The sequence below is a fragment of the Sodiomyces alcalophilus genome (genome assembly GCF_042370955.1).
Source record: "Sodiomyces alcalophilus JCM 7366 unplaced genomic scaffold ACRALscaffold_10, whole genome shotgun sequence".
In the NCBI taxonomy this organism is placed as follows: domain Eukaryota; kingdom Fungi; phylum Ascomycota; class Sordariomycetes; order Glomerellales; family Plectosphaerellaceae; genus Sodiomyces; species Sodiomyces alcalophilus.
This window is the reverse complement of record NW_027263541.1, coordinates 765,235-782,678: the sequence shown is the minus strand read 5'-3', so window position 1 is coordinate 782,678 and position 17,444 is coordinate 765,235. Positions and strand designations below refer to the sequence as shown.

At 54.5% G+C, this 17,444-nt stretch overlaps 5 protein-coding genes across 5 annotated transcripts; 2 read left to right on the top strand and 3 right to left on the bottom strand.

Annotated features, from left to right (window-relative positions):
- Window positions 1-1,403: 1,403 nt before the first annotated feature.
- Window positions 1,404-5,047, bottom strand: ACRALDRAFT_2030392 (uncharacterized protein; the record flags this gene model as incomplete). Its single annotated transcript, XM_071020658.1, has 3 exons — window positions 1,404-3,181; window positions 3,271-3,652; window positions 3,758-5,047. 3 exons carry the CDS (start codon window positions 5,045-5,047, stop codon window positions 1,404-1,406), a joined length of 3,450 nt encoding a protein of 1,149 aa, XP_070871200.1.
- A 1,908-nt stretch (window positions 5,048-6,955) lies between these two features.
- On the top strand, window positions 6,956-7,861 carry ACRALDRAFT_1073039 (uncharacterized protein; the record flags this gene model as incomplete). Its single annotated transcript, XM_071018057.1, has 4 exons — window positions 6,956-7,133; window positions 7,235-7,354; window positions 7,483-7,677; window positions 7,767-7,861. 4 exons carry the CDS (start codon window positions 6,956-6,958, stop codon window positions 7,859-7,861), a joined length of 588 nt encoding a protein of 195 aa, XP_070871199.1.
- A 1,114-nt stretch (window positions 7,862-8,975) lies between these two features.
- Window positions 8,976-12,092, bottom strand: ACRALDRAFT_1053081 (uncharacterized protein; the record flags this gene model as incomplete). The annotated part of the gene is made up of 3 exons (XM_071015764.1): window positions 11,847-12,092; window positions 11,644-11,775; window positions 8,976-11,591 (listed from the first exon to the last, which is right to left on the bottom strand). The coding sequence occupies exons 1-3, from the start codon at window positions 11,868-11,870 to the stop codon at window positions 8,976-8,978; spliced, it is 2,772 nt and encodes a 923-aa protein (XP_070871198.1). The 5' UTR covers window positions 11,871-12,092.
- A 642-nt stretch (window positions 12,093-12,734) lies between these two features.
- ACRALDRAFT_1073037 (uncharacterized protein) lies at window positions 12,735-14,027 on the top strand (the record flags this gene model as incomplete). Its single annotated transcript, XM_071018056.1, has 1 exon — window positions 12,735-14,027. The coding sequence occupies one exon, from the start codon at window positions 12,735-12,737 to the stop codon at window positions 14,025-14,027; it is 1,293 nt and encodes a 430-aa protein (XP_070871197.1).
- Window positions 14,028-14,211: 184 nt separating this feature from the next.
- On the bottom strand, window positions 14,212-15,983 carry ACRALDRAFT_2044972 (uncharacterized protein; the record flags this gene model as incomplete). Its single annotated transcript, XM_071021484.1, has 4 exons — window positions 14,212-14,836; window positions 14,913-15,359; window positions 15,425-15,619; window positions 15,676-15,983. 4 exons carry the CDS (start codon window positions 15,981-15,983, stop codon window positions 14,212-14,214), a joined length of 1,575 nt encoding a protein of 524 aa, XP_070871196.1.
- Window positions 15,984-17,444: the final 1,461 nt, after the last annotated feature.

Genomic DNA, 17,444 nt, shown 5'->3' with positions numbered 1-17,444 from the left:
GTATATGGTGTCTAGCGTTGACAATTCGATGCGAGTCGATGATGGTGAAGAGGCCACTAGAGTTGTTTGAGTTTCGAGGTAACGAAGTACGGACCTTGGAGCACGGAGTACGGAAGGCGGAGGTTCAACAAATCCGGACTAGCTAAAGACAAGACCTTTGTATGAGTAGCAACATATTAGGTCTTGTAGCGTTGCGGCGGTATCTCCTTGTACCTTGGAGTACCGAGTAGTAGGTGAAGGGAGCTACTTTCTCGAGATGAACGAGCAAGAACCTTAACAGAAGATCGCCGCTTCAATATATACGGACGATACATCCAACTTCCTCCAGGGGAAGTAACTCGTTTCCTCGCTCTCTTCGCCGGTTAGTCACGTTCTCATGGTCATCTGACTTTCTCTCACCTAACAGCTACGTCACCGGTCATACCATGATAGAGAAGCACAGCAAAGATATACGGAGTGTTCTACTCATTCCATACCTCCCAATCGCTGTAATCTTCTGGCAGCAGAACAATCGATAACTCACCGCCAGACGTCAGTTCCATAGGTAAGGAACCATGTCAGTATCAAGGGGGAAATATCCACATGGAATAAGAAGCTGACAGATGAAAGCCGTCCAGACTAAACCACCTCACTCCTTCTTCAACCCAACAAAGCAGGACCATCATGTCGTCCTCGGAACAAACGACAGACTCCTCGGGTCACCCAATCCACAAACCTTCGACACCGCAGCCGCCTCCCCCGATCCCCATCCACGACGACGGCGACGACGACGATGAGGGAGAGGGCGAAGGGACCCGCGATTACTGAACGAGTCGTCAGTCAGCCGGGGGTTTGTTCGAGGTTGATCGTAGGGCAGGCCAGTTGGCATACTTGTCGAGATACCAAGACTCCAGTTGGTTCGCACGAAAACGAATGAGATGTTCTTTCTTATGCTTAGCCCTGGAACATGCATGCGCGGTCTTGTGTGATCATGGGCGTACGTTCACTGTCATTGTCTTTGGGTATAGCATACAACAATCGGAAGCGTGCGAGTGAAAGTAGCCTCCAATGCCACACCTAGGCTTCATGGCCCATCCAGCGCTGCGTTTCGCAAGGAAGAAACAAAAAGTAAGTAGCCAAATCGCTTAATGTCATCTCTGTATATTCCCTCATTTATCGCGCTCTCGGCTTGGTTTCCTCTCCCTCATATGGACATGCAAAACCTTAGGGGGAACAGAATGAAAGACGAACAAAATAGGGAACAGAACAAGAATAGCTGCAGGGAAATGAAGAGCAGCAAGGTGCCGGATAAGCCAATAGATACTGATGGTGAATCCCTTGGGAAGCCGTCGGGTTCCCGAATGTACCAAAGGCCCGCTGGCTCCGCCTACCCCCGTCCGCATTCGTTCCTCAAGCCTGGTCTCCTACGCCATAGTCTCTTCGTATGTAGGCGGCGGGCCGTGGGGCTCGGACGGGGTAGTCGTCGGCGTGTTGGGATGGCCGACCAGAGGGAGATACTCCTCGTCGCCAACTTGAATATCCACCACCGCCGTCGAATCCTTGCTGGCGGGGCTACCATTCATGCGTCCCGTCAGGTCGATGTCCATGGTAATCGCCGAGGCGTCGCGTTTTGGTTCGCGGACAAGCTCGTTCCTCTGGTCTTCGCGCACGTAGCAGAGGTAATACGGATCGCCCGACGTATTGAGAATCGCCAGCACCTCCGCCTCATTGGCATACTCCGTCACCGTCTCGTCGTTGTATTTCCGCCACACACCCGCCTCGAAGTCCTGGATCCACACCCAGTAGTGACCCGCGTTGAGGTGTCCACTGTGGCAGATGGCCGCGTGGAGCCGGTATGCGTGCCGTTGCAGGTCGTCGCCAAAGAGCTTGTCGACTGCATCCAGGTAGGCCTTTGCTTTCCCCTCCGCCATGGCCTCGATTTGCGCCACAGGTGGCATGTCGACGGGCAAGAGGCTGGAGGCATCGTCGGCCTCCCCGGGGCTCGGGGACTGGGCCCCGGTGAAAGGTTTGAGACCGGGCGGTTCCGCGGCAAAACTCAACCTCACCGGTGGCTGGCCTGTGAGGAGTGAAGGCTGCTGCTCCCCTGCCATCTCCTGTGGCGGGGCGTTGACCTGCGTGTCTACGAAACGGCCGAGGAGCTCGGCATCCTCATCGCTTGGCGGCTTGGGACAAGCGGAAATCTGCTCCAGTCGTTTCCGTAGGAACCAGCTCAACTTGCGTAGTTTGAACAGAGTCGACTCGGGCTCGGCGTCCATATATCGGTCGAGGTAGAGCAAGCTTTCGACAGCGACAGGGTTGCTATTCTTCTGGCCCGTCTGTTTGGTTCGCTGGACCAGTACATGCAGAATGGGAGGTGGTGGCTCTTTTATGGAGCTATAGCGAACAATGTCGCTGCCTTCGATGGTCTGCCGATCAAAGTTGCGGCTAAGCGCCTCATATATCGTGCAGTCCCTGTTCTCGGCTGGGTACGCCGTAATTGAACGATCGAGCGTTGTCTCCGACCGGTACCCGGTGTCTTGGCCTAGCTTAGTATGGTTGACTACTTCGAAGAAGAACGTCTTCATGATCGTCTCAATCTGGACTCCGTCAGGCCGCACATGCTCGGGCTTGATAGCGGCCTGGAGACGATTGATAATGGAACCCATGACTTCCTCAACGTCTTGCTGGTCCGTCCCAGAGGAACGCTTCTGTCTCGTCAGTGAAGCCAGGACCTTCTCATCGTCCGATGGCGTGCTAGCTTCGACTGCTTTATCGTCCTTGTGGTTAACGACAGGATCGAGGTCCATAGCCCCTTCAACCAGTGTCTTGGAGCTACCCTGACTTCCAGTGTCGGACATCTCGGACATGGAGTTGACGGAGACGTTAACCATGTTGGCATCTTCAACATGCTGAACATGCTCAACGTGCTGAACATGCTCGACATGCTGGACAGTGTCACCCGCCGGCGCGGGGGGAGACGGACAAGGTCGAGCCGGCAGAGGAGGCGCAGTCTGCGTGTCCATTTGTTCAAACGGAAGCAGCAGTACCTGTTCTTGAGGCTGCAACAACCCCTCCTGCTTCGATGCCAGTGCAATCTGTTCATCGGAAATCAGAACAGCATTGGCGAGCCGTTGGGTCGGGCGCACTGATGGCATTGACGTCGTTTCCATCTCGTTGAAAAGATTGCGAAGTTCCTCGACGACTAGAGACGCGGTAGTGGTTAGTGACGAGAAAGCAAGAGAAGGGGTTTGGGGGTTGAAACAAATGGATGGGGGAGGAGAGCCGACTTACAAGCATGGGCGACGACCGCCTCGGGCCTGCTAATGGGGAGCTGGCTACCACCGAGGCGACGCGCAGAGATGGCATCGTCGTCAAGTGGCAGCTGAACGTCTTCGAAATTCGCCAACAACTCCCGGATCGGGCCAACACGCTCCAGGACTTGCAACAAGCTATTTAGGTAGCAGGTGTTACCGATATTCGTCAGACCAACTTGGCCCACGCTCTGCGGGTTTCCATTCCCAGACCACATGTTAACGTCGCCGTTGGTATGAATCGTCGACGTCAGCTCCAAGGCCTTCTCTGTGATTTGCCCCATGTTCCTATCGGAGCCGATCACTAGGAGAGCCTCGGAAACTTCCTCCCGCATAGCTTCGTCGCCAGGATATTGGTTCAACTGGAAGATGCAATCAGCAAAAAATGTCCGGCCCAGTGGCTACACATAGAGTGCGGGCAAGTAGAGGCAGTGCATGTTCCTCATGTTCCTCCTGGTCAGCCTTACCTTTTCATCCGCCTGTCGCATGATCATATAAGCACCGTCATTGGGGTTTGCACCCAGAAAATCATGTGCCGTGACAAGGGACATCTGTCCGTGGCTGTTGTCGGCAAGCTCCCGAAGTCGCCGGCTGTTCCTGTGTCTTCCCAGAATGCGAATGAACTCCCGGGCGGCACTGCTTTGATCCTCTCCTTGGTTCATCTTTTTCCTGAAAGCACTTGTGATTTCATGGTCCGCCACGACGTTCGACGCGTCGATGCCGAAATACGTAAAGGCCTGCCAGACCAGATCCTCATCTTCGCTGCTTTGGGCCGGCTGGGGTTCTTCAAGCATGGAAATCTCCAGGGCAGCCTGCTGCTGAAGGTCATCGTCGTTTATGCGAGTCGATATTTGGACCAGTGAATGGGCAAAGAGGTGCTTGTTGGCGGGCCAAGTGTAGACCTGGCGATAGTAGGCGTACATGATGAGCGACGGGTTCATGTTGGGTAAAATGCCGAGCAGGGTGAACTCGGCCTGGGTGTAGTCGGCGCCTGGATCGGGAGTTGTCCGAGGCCAATGGCAGCAGTGGAGCTGGCGTTCCAAGGGCTCCTGAGCATATATGTCACTGTTGCCGGTGTCAGGACGGCCCTTGGTGCGGATCACCCAGCTCTCCGCCTCGGCCTGCATCTGTTCAATATAGAATCTGAGGGACCCTTCCTCAGTAGGCTCTCCTTCTCTCACGGGTTCTAGAGGTCGAGGCACAAAGTATTCTTCTTGGTCGTCATCTTCATCTCGAGTAATGGTCACCTCATCGTATCCAAGCAAGGGGAATAGAGGCCACATGTCGCTCCCGAAAACGACTTGAAAACGCCTGTTGCGCTTAGATATCTTCCGCTGGTCGTTCTCGAGGCGATTCCGGAGGTATGTGTTCAATAAAGACGGGCCCGAGTCGACCCATTGCTCGTATGACTCCGGGTATCTCTCGGGTTCGGCCTGGCTGGCGTCCAAGAAACGATTTCGCAGTTTGACTGTGTCTGTGAGGATGTCCAGCCACTCGTTAGTCAGGCGCGGCTCGTGGATGTCAAGGGAGAGAGTGAAAGAGCATTCAGGGACCGAGCATGAGTAGGCTTCCCGGCTTAGGAGTGGACAGCGCCGGGTGGCACTATGCTCCTTGCACTCCTCTTCGCTAAGGCCGCCATCGTGAACGAGATGATGCATAGGGTGATCATCCTGGGAGGGAGGAAACGGCCTGGCGCTGTCAGAGACCTCGTTTCCGCCGTTGCAGAGCTGATGTTGGCGTGTCGCATCCCAGGCCATTCTGAGGATGAAGTGATGGTCACATCCTCGGCAGAGCAAAGAAAGAATGCGTGGGTTTGCGCCTGGTCCCGCACATTGCTTGGTCATAAGGACTAGATCATGGCGGTGCCCAGTGGCATCGGGACTACCATAGTAGTTTAGACGTGCGGTCACACTTTCTGACACCCTTTGGCCTAGTTCAGGCATAGTCATATAATACAGGTCATGGACCCAGCGAGGGGCAAGTCGGCCACCTCTGTGTGACGGCATGTTGGCTGAGCGATCTGTTCAAGGCTGTCAGCACGTGAAACTTCCGCCGGGGAAGCGGAAAAAAGGTGAGTGACGGAAGAATTGGATTAGAGGAGAGACATGAGAAGAAGTACCCAAGCCCAGAGGCTACAAGGCCTGGAACTGGGACTGCGCCACCGAAGCCATCCTTCGTCGCCACTGTCGACGCTAAGGGGTCGTTGAACATGTCTACTCGGATATTCACTCACCAAGAGCAATTCACTTGCAGCTCGTTTGTTATGCCTGTTCTTGCTGTCTCTGGCTGAATGCCGAAAACAGGGCGGCTTGTATTCCACCACCACGCTGTGACGAGCTGGTGCTGGGAAGAAAAGAGAACAGCAGAAGGGGACCAAAGCTTCTCGTGGCCAGAGAGGAGTGAGAAGTGTTTAGGATTCGTACAGATCTCGGGAAGGAGGATCGTGGGCAGCAAGGGATTGACCAGGCCTCCAAGTCAGATCCAATGCGAGTTGTGGTTGAGAATGGCCGTGGGATGGATGCGGGCCTATTGACCGGGCTCCGGTGTGCACTTGCTCCAGTCTCGCATCCGGCTTGTGTAGGCTTGTTGCAGAAATAACTCGGCGAGAACGTTCTAGTCAGACTCCGGATGTTTACAGCCCCAGTTCAATATTGGCAGACCACCCAACCCTGTTCAAGATATTTCGAGCGTCCAATATTCGTGGAGATTTGGTGATTGCGTAATAGGAGCTGATCAACTCAGAGAGTAGTGGATTGCTGTCCGTCGTCTAACAGGGGGAGAAAGAGTGCAGATGACTAGGTAGCTGGGCAAGAAGGGTGCGGAAGCAGTAGCCATAAGCAGCCTGCACCACTTCACGGTCAGCCCCAAGGGTATAGTCGTCCGGCTCCGAAGGCGAAATACGAACGTACGTTACGGGCATAAAGAGCGTGTATACCGGATCCAGAAGAACTATGGTCTACGTTAACAGCCGTTACAAGGCATAATACTCCAACGCTGACGACAGTGGTGGGGATAGGGCAAGTACACTTGTGTGGAAAGAAATCGTGCAGTCATCAGTCATGGCCCGACAAAGCCTCCCCTCCTCTCTGGCGAGACTTTCGACTGCTGTGCAGAATAGAGAGGCCCAGGACGAGATTGGAAATGGAGGAAGAGGGAGATACTACTATGCCAGTATGGCGAGCAGGCAAGGCCCCAACATCGGGGTCAATTTCTTTGCGAGAGCCTGATGATGGAGCGAGAAGAGAGGATGAGCAAGCTTGGACAAATCATTCGTCCACTCGCTAGTCTCCAAACTCCGTAGCCTTGCAGCCCTTTGCTACCCAAGGCGTCGAATGAGGTGTTCTGAAATTATGGAGTAGAAGCAAGCTAGAGGAGGGGTGTCGTGTCGCAGAAATTGGAACAGGGAGGCGGAATAACTGGGCTCCGACCAGAAACAGCAACAGTTGAGCCATACTTAGTATGTATGCGAAGTACTTCGTACAATATCACAAACGGACGTGACATATCACGTGAATATTCAGTCATCTTAGCCTCCGTAACATCACGTGACTGTTTAACCGGCTCATCCAATCGCCGAAGCCCAATTGACCTGACCGGACGTGGACATCAAACCTTCCGCTCGTTCAACAGCTTCCCTCACAACCGACCAGAACCATCCAACCACCATGGCCGGCGACGACCAAGTCTACCACCCTAAAGATGCCGTCAAGGCAGCCTTTCAGGCTGCGGGGATTGTAGGAACATCGGGTTTCTTCGTGGCCGCAGTCCACAATGCCCTGCAGCGGGAGAACGTGGGCGCCCTATCCGTCTTCTCCCGCAGCGGAGGCATCATCGCCGTATTCGGTACGTCCATGGCCCTCTAGCACCCTATCTGCCGGCTTTCAACATTCCGTCTCCAGTCGGTGCTTTCCGTACGTCTATGCTAATCACTGTCTCCTCGACAGCCATCGGTGGTGGCGCCTACAACTTCACCAAGATCGCGTCGGCGAATCTGAGGCAAAAGAACGACCCATGGAACTCGGCGCTCGGCGGCTTCGCAGCCGGTTCGGTTATCGGCATGACCCGTACGTTATCTTTCCCACAGCTCGCCTGTTTTCCCCTGCTGGCCTGTCAAATCTCCGCCGTTAGCACTTCGACTATCAGTACCACATTGAACAAAAGAAACCTCTCGCTGACTGGTTTGCTTTTGTAGGAAGGCGCATGCCCGTAGTACTTGGTCTTGGCGCCTTCGTCTCCGCGACCATGGGTATCTTTGAACTTACCGGTGCCCGTCTCCATGGCTGGACCGACCGGCCGGACGAGGATGAGTTCGAGCGCAAGATTGCCATGCGGGCAAACAGGAGGCGGCCCATTGAGGAGACCATTGCGGAGATTGGCGAGGGCCGAGGTACGTTTTCCATTTGTCCTTTGAGCCTTGCTCGAAAATGCGTCGTCCCTTCCTAGGTTATGGAACTGACGGAATTCTCCCAAACACAGGTATCCGGCCAGAGGGCTACGAGGAGCGGAGACGCGAGCGCCTGAAGGAGAAGTACGGCGTGGACATCAATCCTGTCAAGGCAACCGTGGAATAAACTAGGGGCATAGGCTCGCGCCTGGTTACGGAAGACAGTCTGACACGAGAAGAAGCGATTTCCATTTGTTGTACATACCACACTGCTCGTTGGCATAAGGGCAGATTACGGGAGGGAGTTTACCGGCTAGAAAGAATCGGAAAGCTGTATTACTTTCACCCCGGAGCCCTCGCGCGGGAGAGCTTCGCCGATGTGACGTGCTTCTGCCACGGCCTAGGGCCAACATCGTCATGTTGGCATCTTCGTTCTTACAAAGGTATGTCCTCTCTTACTTGTTCTGCTACGACTTCCCCTACATGATGAAAAGCTAGCTTCAGAGGCTGTTTATGAATTTTCCATGATTCAACTTACACCGTTCTATCACTTGTCTGATGACAATTATCTCCTGCATCGCTTCTGCATTGTTCACGTTTGTTCGCGCCGATACTAACCTGAACTTTTAGGTATGCCGCTACTCAACTTCTCCTGCCACCCCCTTCTTGCTACAAGATGAAAAATAGCTTCAGAGGCTGTTTATGAATCCCCCATGATTCAATATTACACCGTTCTATCACTTTCTGATGATAACCATCTCCCGCATCACTTCTGTATGTTCTTGTTTGTTTGATACTGACCTGAATTCTTAGGTATGCTGCTACTTCATTTTCTCCGCCATCTCCCTCGTCACAAGATGAAAAATAGCTTCAGAGGCTGTTTATGAATCCCCATGATTCAACATACACCGTTCTATCACTTTCTGATAATACTCGTTCCCACTCTCAATCCGGCTTGCTGTCACTGTATAGGATGAATGCTGACTTGAGAGGTAGCATTGTAGCAGTATTGGCCACGGACTCATTTACTTGTTGCTCTCGAAATCAGATGTTCAAACTAGTTTTCTTGCTCAGTTGTGTTCAAGAATGAAATTTGCTTCGTATTCTCTTAGCCAGTGGCCTATTACTAGCCTTTGTGATATAACAGTATCTATGGCGGCATCAAATCCGACGTCCCAGTCCCAAACGCCAGTCCAAGAAATCCCATCCCACCGTGCCGACATTGTTCAGACCATCATATGCAGCCAATCGACCTTCGAGACTCCCCTGACCCGAATGTTACATACGTCTTGTATCTAAAATTACAGTTGTTTAATCGACTGAAAGAAAGGGTTGGCAAGCAGCTTCTCGTCAGCCATGACGAGGTCTCTCATCTTCTGCACCATTTCCTGCTTGCTCATGGCCCCCGTGTCGACCTCGTTCTTCCACCTCACCAGGACATCTTTCAGCATGGCGCTGCCTTCCTCGACGTCGCTCTTGCTGTACTTCAGCTCCAGGTCCTGGTGCTTCGTCGTAAAGTCCTCGAGCTCATCCGCCTTGTGCTTCGCCATGCGCACCACTTTCTCCGGGAACCGCACCAGCTCGGCGACGTGGATGCCGAAGCTCTGGTCGCAGATGCCGTCCTCGACCTTGTACAGCAGCGTCACCTCCCGCCTGGCGCCCTGTCCTTCATCCTCGCTCTTGTTGATGTGCGCCGTGACGTGCAGGTTCTTCACCTGCGGAAATTGGTCCGCCAGCGCCGTGAGCTCGTGGAAGTGCGTCGCAAACATGGCGAAACAGCCAATCTCCTTGACGATGTGCTCGGAAATAGCCCAGGCGAGGCCAAACCCGTCGTACGTCGAGGTGCCGCGGCCGAGCTCGTCGATGATGATTAGGGATGAGGCGGTCGCCGACTTGAGGATGTTGGCCGTCTCGAGCATCTCAGCCATGAAGGTCGAGACACCCTTGAGCTGGGAGTCGCTGGCACCGACGCGAGCGAGGATCGAGTCGAAGATGGTCAGCTCAGCTTCGGTGCAAGGCACGAAGCAGCCAATCTGTGCCATAAGGGCTATGACTCCGATCTGCCGGATGTAGGTTGATTTACCACCCATGTTCGGACCGGTGATGATGAGGAAGGAGGAGCGGTCTCTCGTGAGCTCAACGTCGTTGGTGATGAACTGCACGTCGTCCTGCATCTCCAAGCAGGGATGGCGGGCTTCTCTCAGGATGGTCTGGCCCTCGCCCTGGTCGTGCATCTTGGGTCGCACGTAGCTCGTCGGCGCGTGGACCGAGCAGTGGGCGAAGGAGACGATGACATCGAGATGGGCGATGACACCAGCGAGCTTCTCGATCACGGGGCAGTATGACGCGGCCACGCCGACAACCTCGTTTACCAAACTGGCCTGGGTCCTGTTGTAGTTCTGTGACTGCTGGTCAAACTCTCGGCGAAGGCTCTGCAGATTCCTAGTGGTGAAGTAGACGCCGTTCTTCAGGGTTTGACATTCCTGGTATGCTGATTTATTCCGGATGCAGCCCGCCTCGGTTCTTGTTAGGCGCAGGCAGTAGCCATGGACCTTGTGGTTTTCGAGGAAGATTTTCTTGTCCTTCTCCTGCCCCAGATCCCGGGCCGCCTTGTCAAACTCCTCATCAATCTCCATCTTGGTCCTGTCCAGCTTCTTGCGGATAATCCTCAGACTGTCGTCGAATTCGGGTCTGATGACGTATTCGTGCCTATCGAGGGCATCTAGATCAACAGTGGTCTCGACCATCTCTTGCAGCTTCGCGAAGCTGTCGCAGAGTCCACGAAGCTCCGTCGTGTACGCCTCGTCCAGCGGATCGCGGTAGGTCTCATCCATGACTCCCTCTAGTGTGCCGAGAAGACCGGGAAGTCGAATGATGACTTGGTAGGCCCTGACGACGTCCTCCAAGTTGGCCTTTCTCCGTTGGAAGCGCTTGGTCAGACGATAGAGGTCGGGGATCGAGCGGAGATGCTCCTCCTGCAAGATCTGGCGAAGTTCGGTGTCGTTGACGAAGGCCTCGACGAGCTGTTGGCGTTTCTCAATGTCCTCCTTGCACATGAGGGGCTGCTTCAGCCACTGCGACAATAGCCGACTGCCGAGTGGGGTTTTGCAGTGATTGAGTAGACCGTAGAGACTCATCGTCTTGGACCCGTCGCGAGGTCCTGGCATGAGGTTAAGGGCTTTGAGAGCCGCGGCGTCCAGCTTCATGAACTGCGCGAGGTCATGCTGGTATAGTTGGTATTGTCCGAAATTGGACGGGTCGTGCAGCACCCCAAGGTACTTGATGAGGGCGGTGGCTGAGCCCATGGCGAGCTTGAGATCGGTCTGCGGCATAAGGGTGGCGGCCTTTTCGTCTTTCAGGAGCCGGGCCAAATCTTGTTCGATGTCCTTGGTGCCAAAGTCGGCGGCCGGGCGCTCGGAGATGGCCACGCCGCAGTTGTCAATGATCTGCCTCAGCTTGGCCAGGTCCGGGTCTTTTTCCTTCTCCCCCCTATCGGCCTGGATGAGGCATTCCCGAACACCGAGCTGAATGAGCAGGGACTCGAAATTGGAGTAGAGGTCGTTGTCGAGGAATTCGCTGACGCCCAGTTCCCGCACACTTGCATCAGCAAAGCACACGCCGACGCTCCGAGCCTCGGCCGCTTTGGTCATGATCTTGACCGCCAGAATCATGGGTGCGGCCTCGAACTGTCCGCCCAGCTCTTCTTCGACATCCTGGAGATTCCCTGGCGATGCCTGTTTGACGACTTTCCAGTTCATCCGGCCACCCGAGCTCTGGTATATTTCTACTCGCTTGCCGAGCTTGAATAGAGCTTCTCTGAGAAATTGTCGGAACACTGTCACGGTCATGGTAACGGAAGCAAGCCCGGACTTGTCGCTGCGTCCTAACTGGCGAATAACCGAGGTTGTCTTGTAGACCTGCAACGATGTAAGCTGCGTGGCGAACATTCGACGAAGCGGGAGAGCTTACTGATTTCGCAATGAAGGTGGCATCGTCTCCATGGGCTGTATACCAATCTCCTCGATCGAATATCCTGACCGTATCTTCGTGGACCACGGGTAACGATTTGAAATATCGAATGAAGCCATGTTCGTCATCGACCTGCCGGAAAAGAAGCTCGGTTAGAGGATTGCTGTTATCAATCTGAATGTAGAATGTTCAGAAGTTCATACCTTCAGTTCCGGTCTGGACGACATGTTGGCGGCAAAAGCGTGATGTGATGTAGCTGAGTGGGAGGCTACCCGTAAGGGTGTTGTGCCAAAGGAAGAAGAATCTTTCTATTGGGATATTTGCCCAAGAGTGATGTGAGAAAGCGATAATTGTTTTGTTCCAGTAGGTATCAAGGCCTTGCAAGAAGACAAGATGAACTCCACGGTTGCCTGCTCAGTTACATTGGAAGTCGTCAATGTTCTGGTCGGCGTTCCTCTACTGGGATTATTAGTAACGTCAGTTTGCGACTCGCTCGGCCTACTTCGTATGTACTGAGTACATTACACCCCGCGACGCGTCGCGACCGCGTTTTCCCAATATCGCAAAACCACCCTACGCATGGCGTGATTACCTACCTAAGACGTTCCCTTAAAAACACTTTGAAACTACTTAGTACCTACAACGTATAGCCGCTAGCGACAAGAGGCGGAAAGCACCGGCTTAAGAAGCAGCGTCGTAGCTGGCGTCCGGATTACTAATCATTTCCAAAGACTTCGCTCGGTGAGGGCTTCGATACATCTGTCGAGCTCAAAATCACTCATAATACTGACGTGCAAAATCTCATGTTTGCGTCTGTGACGTGGTTCCGGCACTCCAGTTCCAGCCACATCACTGATCTTCTGCGTCTTATATCTGTGAATGAAATTTACCAAAGCAGTCTAATATTGAAATCACCGCGACCTTGTCGCGTCGAATGTTTGCAGGTTGGGACAATTTTTAAAAAGCGCTTGTACTGTCGTGTCAGACAAACCAGAAGCCTCTCACACTACAACCCGGCTAACAAGCTGCAACGGACTCGGCAGAGGCAGCTCTACTCGGTATATCGGCCAGGGGATAATTGTTGCGACTCAATGGCAAACGTGGACACTGTTCTTCCACCAGGGGGGGTCAATGGCGGGGAGAGTGGTTATGAGTCTGGCGTGAGCTCAGAACGTGGTGACCAACCTGCTTCAACTCACCCCGAAGCCGGAAACAATAGCGAGGCGGCGGAGCAGCAACAGCAGCAGCAGCAGAATGGGGAGAAAGACGAGCAGCAGGAAGGCCAAGAACAAGAGCAGCCCAAGCTCTCAAAGAACCAACTCCGCAAACTCAAGCGCAAAGCCCAATGGGAAGAAGCACGCGAAGAGCGCAAGCACAAGCGCAGGGAAAAGCGCCACGAACGGGCCGCCCGCCGCCGCTCCGAGAAGGAAGCTCTCCTTGCTGAGGCTTCTGCCGCCGGCATCGACCCAGCCACCGTTCTCCCCGCCAAACCCAAGCCCGTCGCCGCCACGCGGGTCCCCGTCGCCCTCATCATCGACTGCGACTTTGAGGAGTTCATGCGCGAGGGGGAGCTCATCTCTCTGTCGAGTCAAGTCACGCGGTGCTACAGCGACAACCGACGATCCCCGGTCCAGGCGCACCTGTATGTCAGCTCGTACAAGGGCAAGCTGCGCGAGCGCTTCGAGACGACTCTGGCCAGCCAGCACGTGCATTGGAAGGGCGTCAAGCTCATGGAAGGAGACTTTGTCGAGGCTGCACGCGACGCGGCGGAAGCCATGCGTGGCCCGCAGGGCGGAGAGATGATCGACTTGCTCAAGGGCGACGGCGGCAAACCGGCATTGCGACGGGATGAATCGGACCCCACGCCCCAGGCCGAGCCGGAGCCGGAGCCGACGACAGAAGAACTCAAATCCATCGTCTACCTGTCGGCCGAGTCGCCCAACACCCTGGACCGCCTGGAACCGAACACCAGCTACATCATTGGAGGGCTTGTGGACCGCAACCGGGAGAAGGGGCTGTGCCACCGGCGTGCGCGCGAACGGGGCATTCGCACGGCCAAGCTCCCCATCGGCGAGTATCTTCAGATGGCCAGCCGCCGAGTGCTCGCCACCAATCACGTCGTCGAGATTATGCTCAAATGGCTCGAGCTGGGTGACTGGGGCAAGGCGTTCCTGGAAGTGATCCCCAGGCGCAAGGGCGGTGTTCTAAAGGGGGCCGCAACGTCAGAAGCGGGCGCTGCCAGCGTTGCCGACGCGAACGATAGCAGGTTTGATGAGGAGGCGGATGAGGACATGGATGCGAGACAGACTCTCACAGAGGGTGTGCAGCCGCAGACGTTGCACGACGCAGATAGTGCACAAAAGATGACGACGGGAGACTCATAGCCGACAAGTTTCAGGAATAAAAATAAAAAAATATCAAATCCAAACACCCGAGTGCTACATACGTAACATGCTGTCTATCCACAACAGAATTGCTGTCGTACCATACCGTCATGATGATATACATACAGATATGCCGTATCCACCGAGTCATACCAAATGCGCCTGTGCAATTGTCCTCCCTGCATCAAAACTCCATCGATTCGCCCTCGCGTTCTCGCTTGACTTTGACGTCCCTCTCGTCCTTCATGAGGCCAACGACAAAAGACCGGAAGTACTCAATGTACGGTCTTAGGCTCGTCTTCTCCCAGTCCTGCACCTTCTTTTGCGCATCCGTGCCCTCGCCATCCTCCTCTCCTTTCCAAGCATCAATCTCGGCCAGCAGGCCCTGCACGGTCGGAACGGTAGTGGGATCGAATTCGTCGAGCGCCCGCGTGTCGACGGGGACACAGACGCGGCCCGTGCCAGGGTGGACGACAAAGGGCGACTTGAGCAAATGGTTGAGTTTCTTCGACACCTCAATGTCGAGGCGCGGATAGGTGTACTCGAGGACGATGTCCTGCTTGGCCTCCTTGAGGGCGGTGGCGTCGAGTTTCTTGCTGACGCCGCTTTTGGCAACCGCGTCGATATCTGCCCACTTGGACGTCGAGGAGCGGCCGGGTGCCGAATCCCACTTCTTACGAAGTGCGTCGTTGAGGAGCCTGTCCGGGAGGAGCTGCAGGAGCCGCTCGGCGCGCTCTGGGTCAGCCCAAGGGTCCTGGGTTTCGAGGACGTCTTCTTGAAAGTGCGTCTTGAGGAGATCCAGGCTCCGACTGCGGATCACATAGCTCGTGTTAGCTTTCAGTCGTCTGGGGGAGGCATCCGGGGGAAAGGAAGAACGCAACCTACACAAGGTGAGGATGGAGTGGCCTCCAAAGGTTGACCTTCTTCGCGCTCTGTGCACCGCCCTTGATGACTTCGAGATACCCAGCGATGGCCTTGCGCATTTGATCTGGCATGGCTCTCGCCTTCTTGTCGCATACCCAGGCGTGAATACCTCTTCGACCCGAGTACACCCACAGGATGTGTTTGAAGCCAAAGTCGTCCCGTAATGCCACATCGAGGACCTTGATTGCCATGGTCATGAACTGCCAACACTTGATGCAGATATTCGCCTTGTCGCAACATGTTCGGATCTCGTCATAGTCCGTCAAGTCGATATCGAAACACAACTCTTTGGCAAGGGGCTTGAATGCGCTCGAGTTTCTCAGGGTCTTGCGGTCGCGGGGGTTCGTGGTGTAGACAGGGCCGATTTCAAACCGGGAGGGCATCAGTCTTAGGATGTCTTTGCGGAGACTAGACAGTGGCCCGAGTCAGGAGGGGGGCATCGTTCTCGCAAGAGTAAAACGGAGACAACATACAGGTCATGCGTGGGAAAGGCTTGGTATCGCAGGTACGCGTCATTCTGCAGTGTAAAGGCAAATTCGCGGTGGGCAAAGTCGTTGGTGGGTGTTGGGCTGTGGTTGAGCCATTGGAAGAGCTGCCTCCAGGGGAACAAACGCTGGTAGAAAGCGCGCATCACCCCGGGGTCGGATGCATCCACGGCATTTACGTCTCTTTCCCGCCATGTCAGTCTAGGTTCGTCTTGCTGTCTGGGTATATTGCCACATACGTCGGAAATGGAGGTGAGGTGGCAGGAGGAGAGCTCGCTGGAGGCACATCGACTGGCCTCGTGCTGGGGAACTCCTCGTCCGAGTCGACATCTGCGAATAAGTCCTCCAATTTAACGTCCTTTTTTGAGCTAGTCGCGGCTGTTGGTTCCTCAGAGGCTGTGGGCTCCTCTGCTACGTCTGCCATCGCAACATCGCCATCGGCTGTGGCCTGGTTGTCCCCATTGCTAGTCGCGGACTCGGCCATGACGGGTTCGGCAGGATCTTCTGTTGTCTTTGGTCGAGAGTCGGACGAGACCGAATGTGGCATTGCGATGCGATGAGTTGAGTTTAGATCCTGCGCTCGACCTTTGAACTCGCTAGTTGAGTAACTCGGCGATTCGTTGATTTGACGTGGACTGATGATCTTGGTGTTGGTGATTCGGGTCGGGTGTCTGCTGCTGAAAGTCGCGTCTTTGGTAATTGCTTGGCAGAAGCGCGTTTTCTCGCGTACAGTGGTTTCTTCGATTAGTCATCCAAGGTACCTCGAGACGGGGACTCGGGCCATCTAGGTACCTACGAAGTAGGTAATTACACTGTTCAATGAGAACGAGCAGTTTTTACTACGGTCTTATGTATACGCAACCATCGGTGAATGGCAGAACTGTGGAAGACTACCCACTGACATTGCTGCTTTGAGAAGTTGGGGACCTTGCGAAATTCAGCCGTAAACACGACTGAGGCCGCAAGGAGCTTTCTTATCTACCACCTCGACTTGACGACCTTGGCTCGAGTGAAAGTTGCCAGGCTCCGTGGCGCCCGATACAGTCGAGCGCTTCGGAGGGTATGCTGTCTTTATGCTGAAGCGGTTAAGTTTTGGTGCCAGGTTGATCCTGGATGGTCTGTCAGATGATGTTGAGAAACCGGAGGCATTGGATCCCCATAGGACATCCATCGTTCCTGTTATGGAGTCGACCAGAGACATTCCAACAAAGTCAACGAGACCGATCGAATATATTCCACGTCTAGGCTGGTAATACACCATGCAAGGTCAGGCAAGACAACTACCGAAGTGACCGGCAGCCTCTTGGGGAAAACCGAGCGAGTCCGGTCGAGGGTCTTCCTAGGCCTGCGGCAACAATACCTACAAGGTTACACACTTTGGAATCCGCTGTGACAGGCGAACGGTGAAGCAAGATCGGCGGCCACCTCTCAAGACCAACCTATGAGAGAATGCAAAGACATCAACACGTGCGGTATATATCTTGACCTTGGGCTAACCGTTGTGCGAGGAGTCAGCCGGACGGCCTGACCGCCACGAGTGTCGTAAAACACCGGGATCCACATATTGTATGTTGGGCATGAAGGTGAAACGAGCATGGTGGAAAACCAACGCCGTCACGGATGCCTTGCTTGAACAATCGGACAACCGGGAAAATAAACCGGCTGTTGGGGCTGCAAAGGTAGCCCATGCGCAGTACATACCGGTCGAGGATGCTAGATGCAAAAGTCAGAGGCCCTGAACCGGTGTCAAGGCTGTGTCTACTGGATATCTGGGCATTCTGCAAGCCTTGGCCCTTGCCAGGGGCCCTGTATGTACCCGCCGTCACAATCCTCATGCTTGGCTAAATACAACTACGGCAATTCCGCCATGTTCTCTCACTTAGACAGCCTACCGACTTTATTGGCCACATCGTGTTTCGCTCGCTGTCAGTCGTCTGGGTTTATTTACACAGCGCATGGCTACCGACGGGCAAGACGGGACTTATACAAAAAAATACCGCAAGGGCCA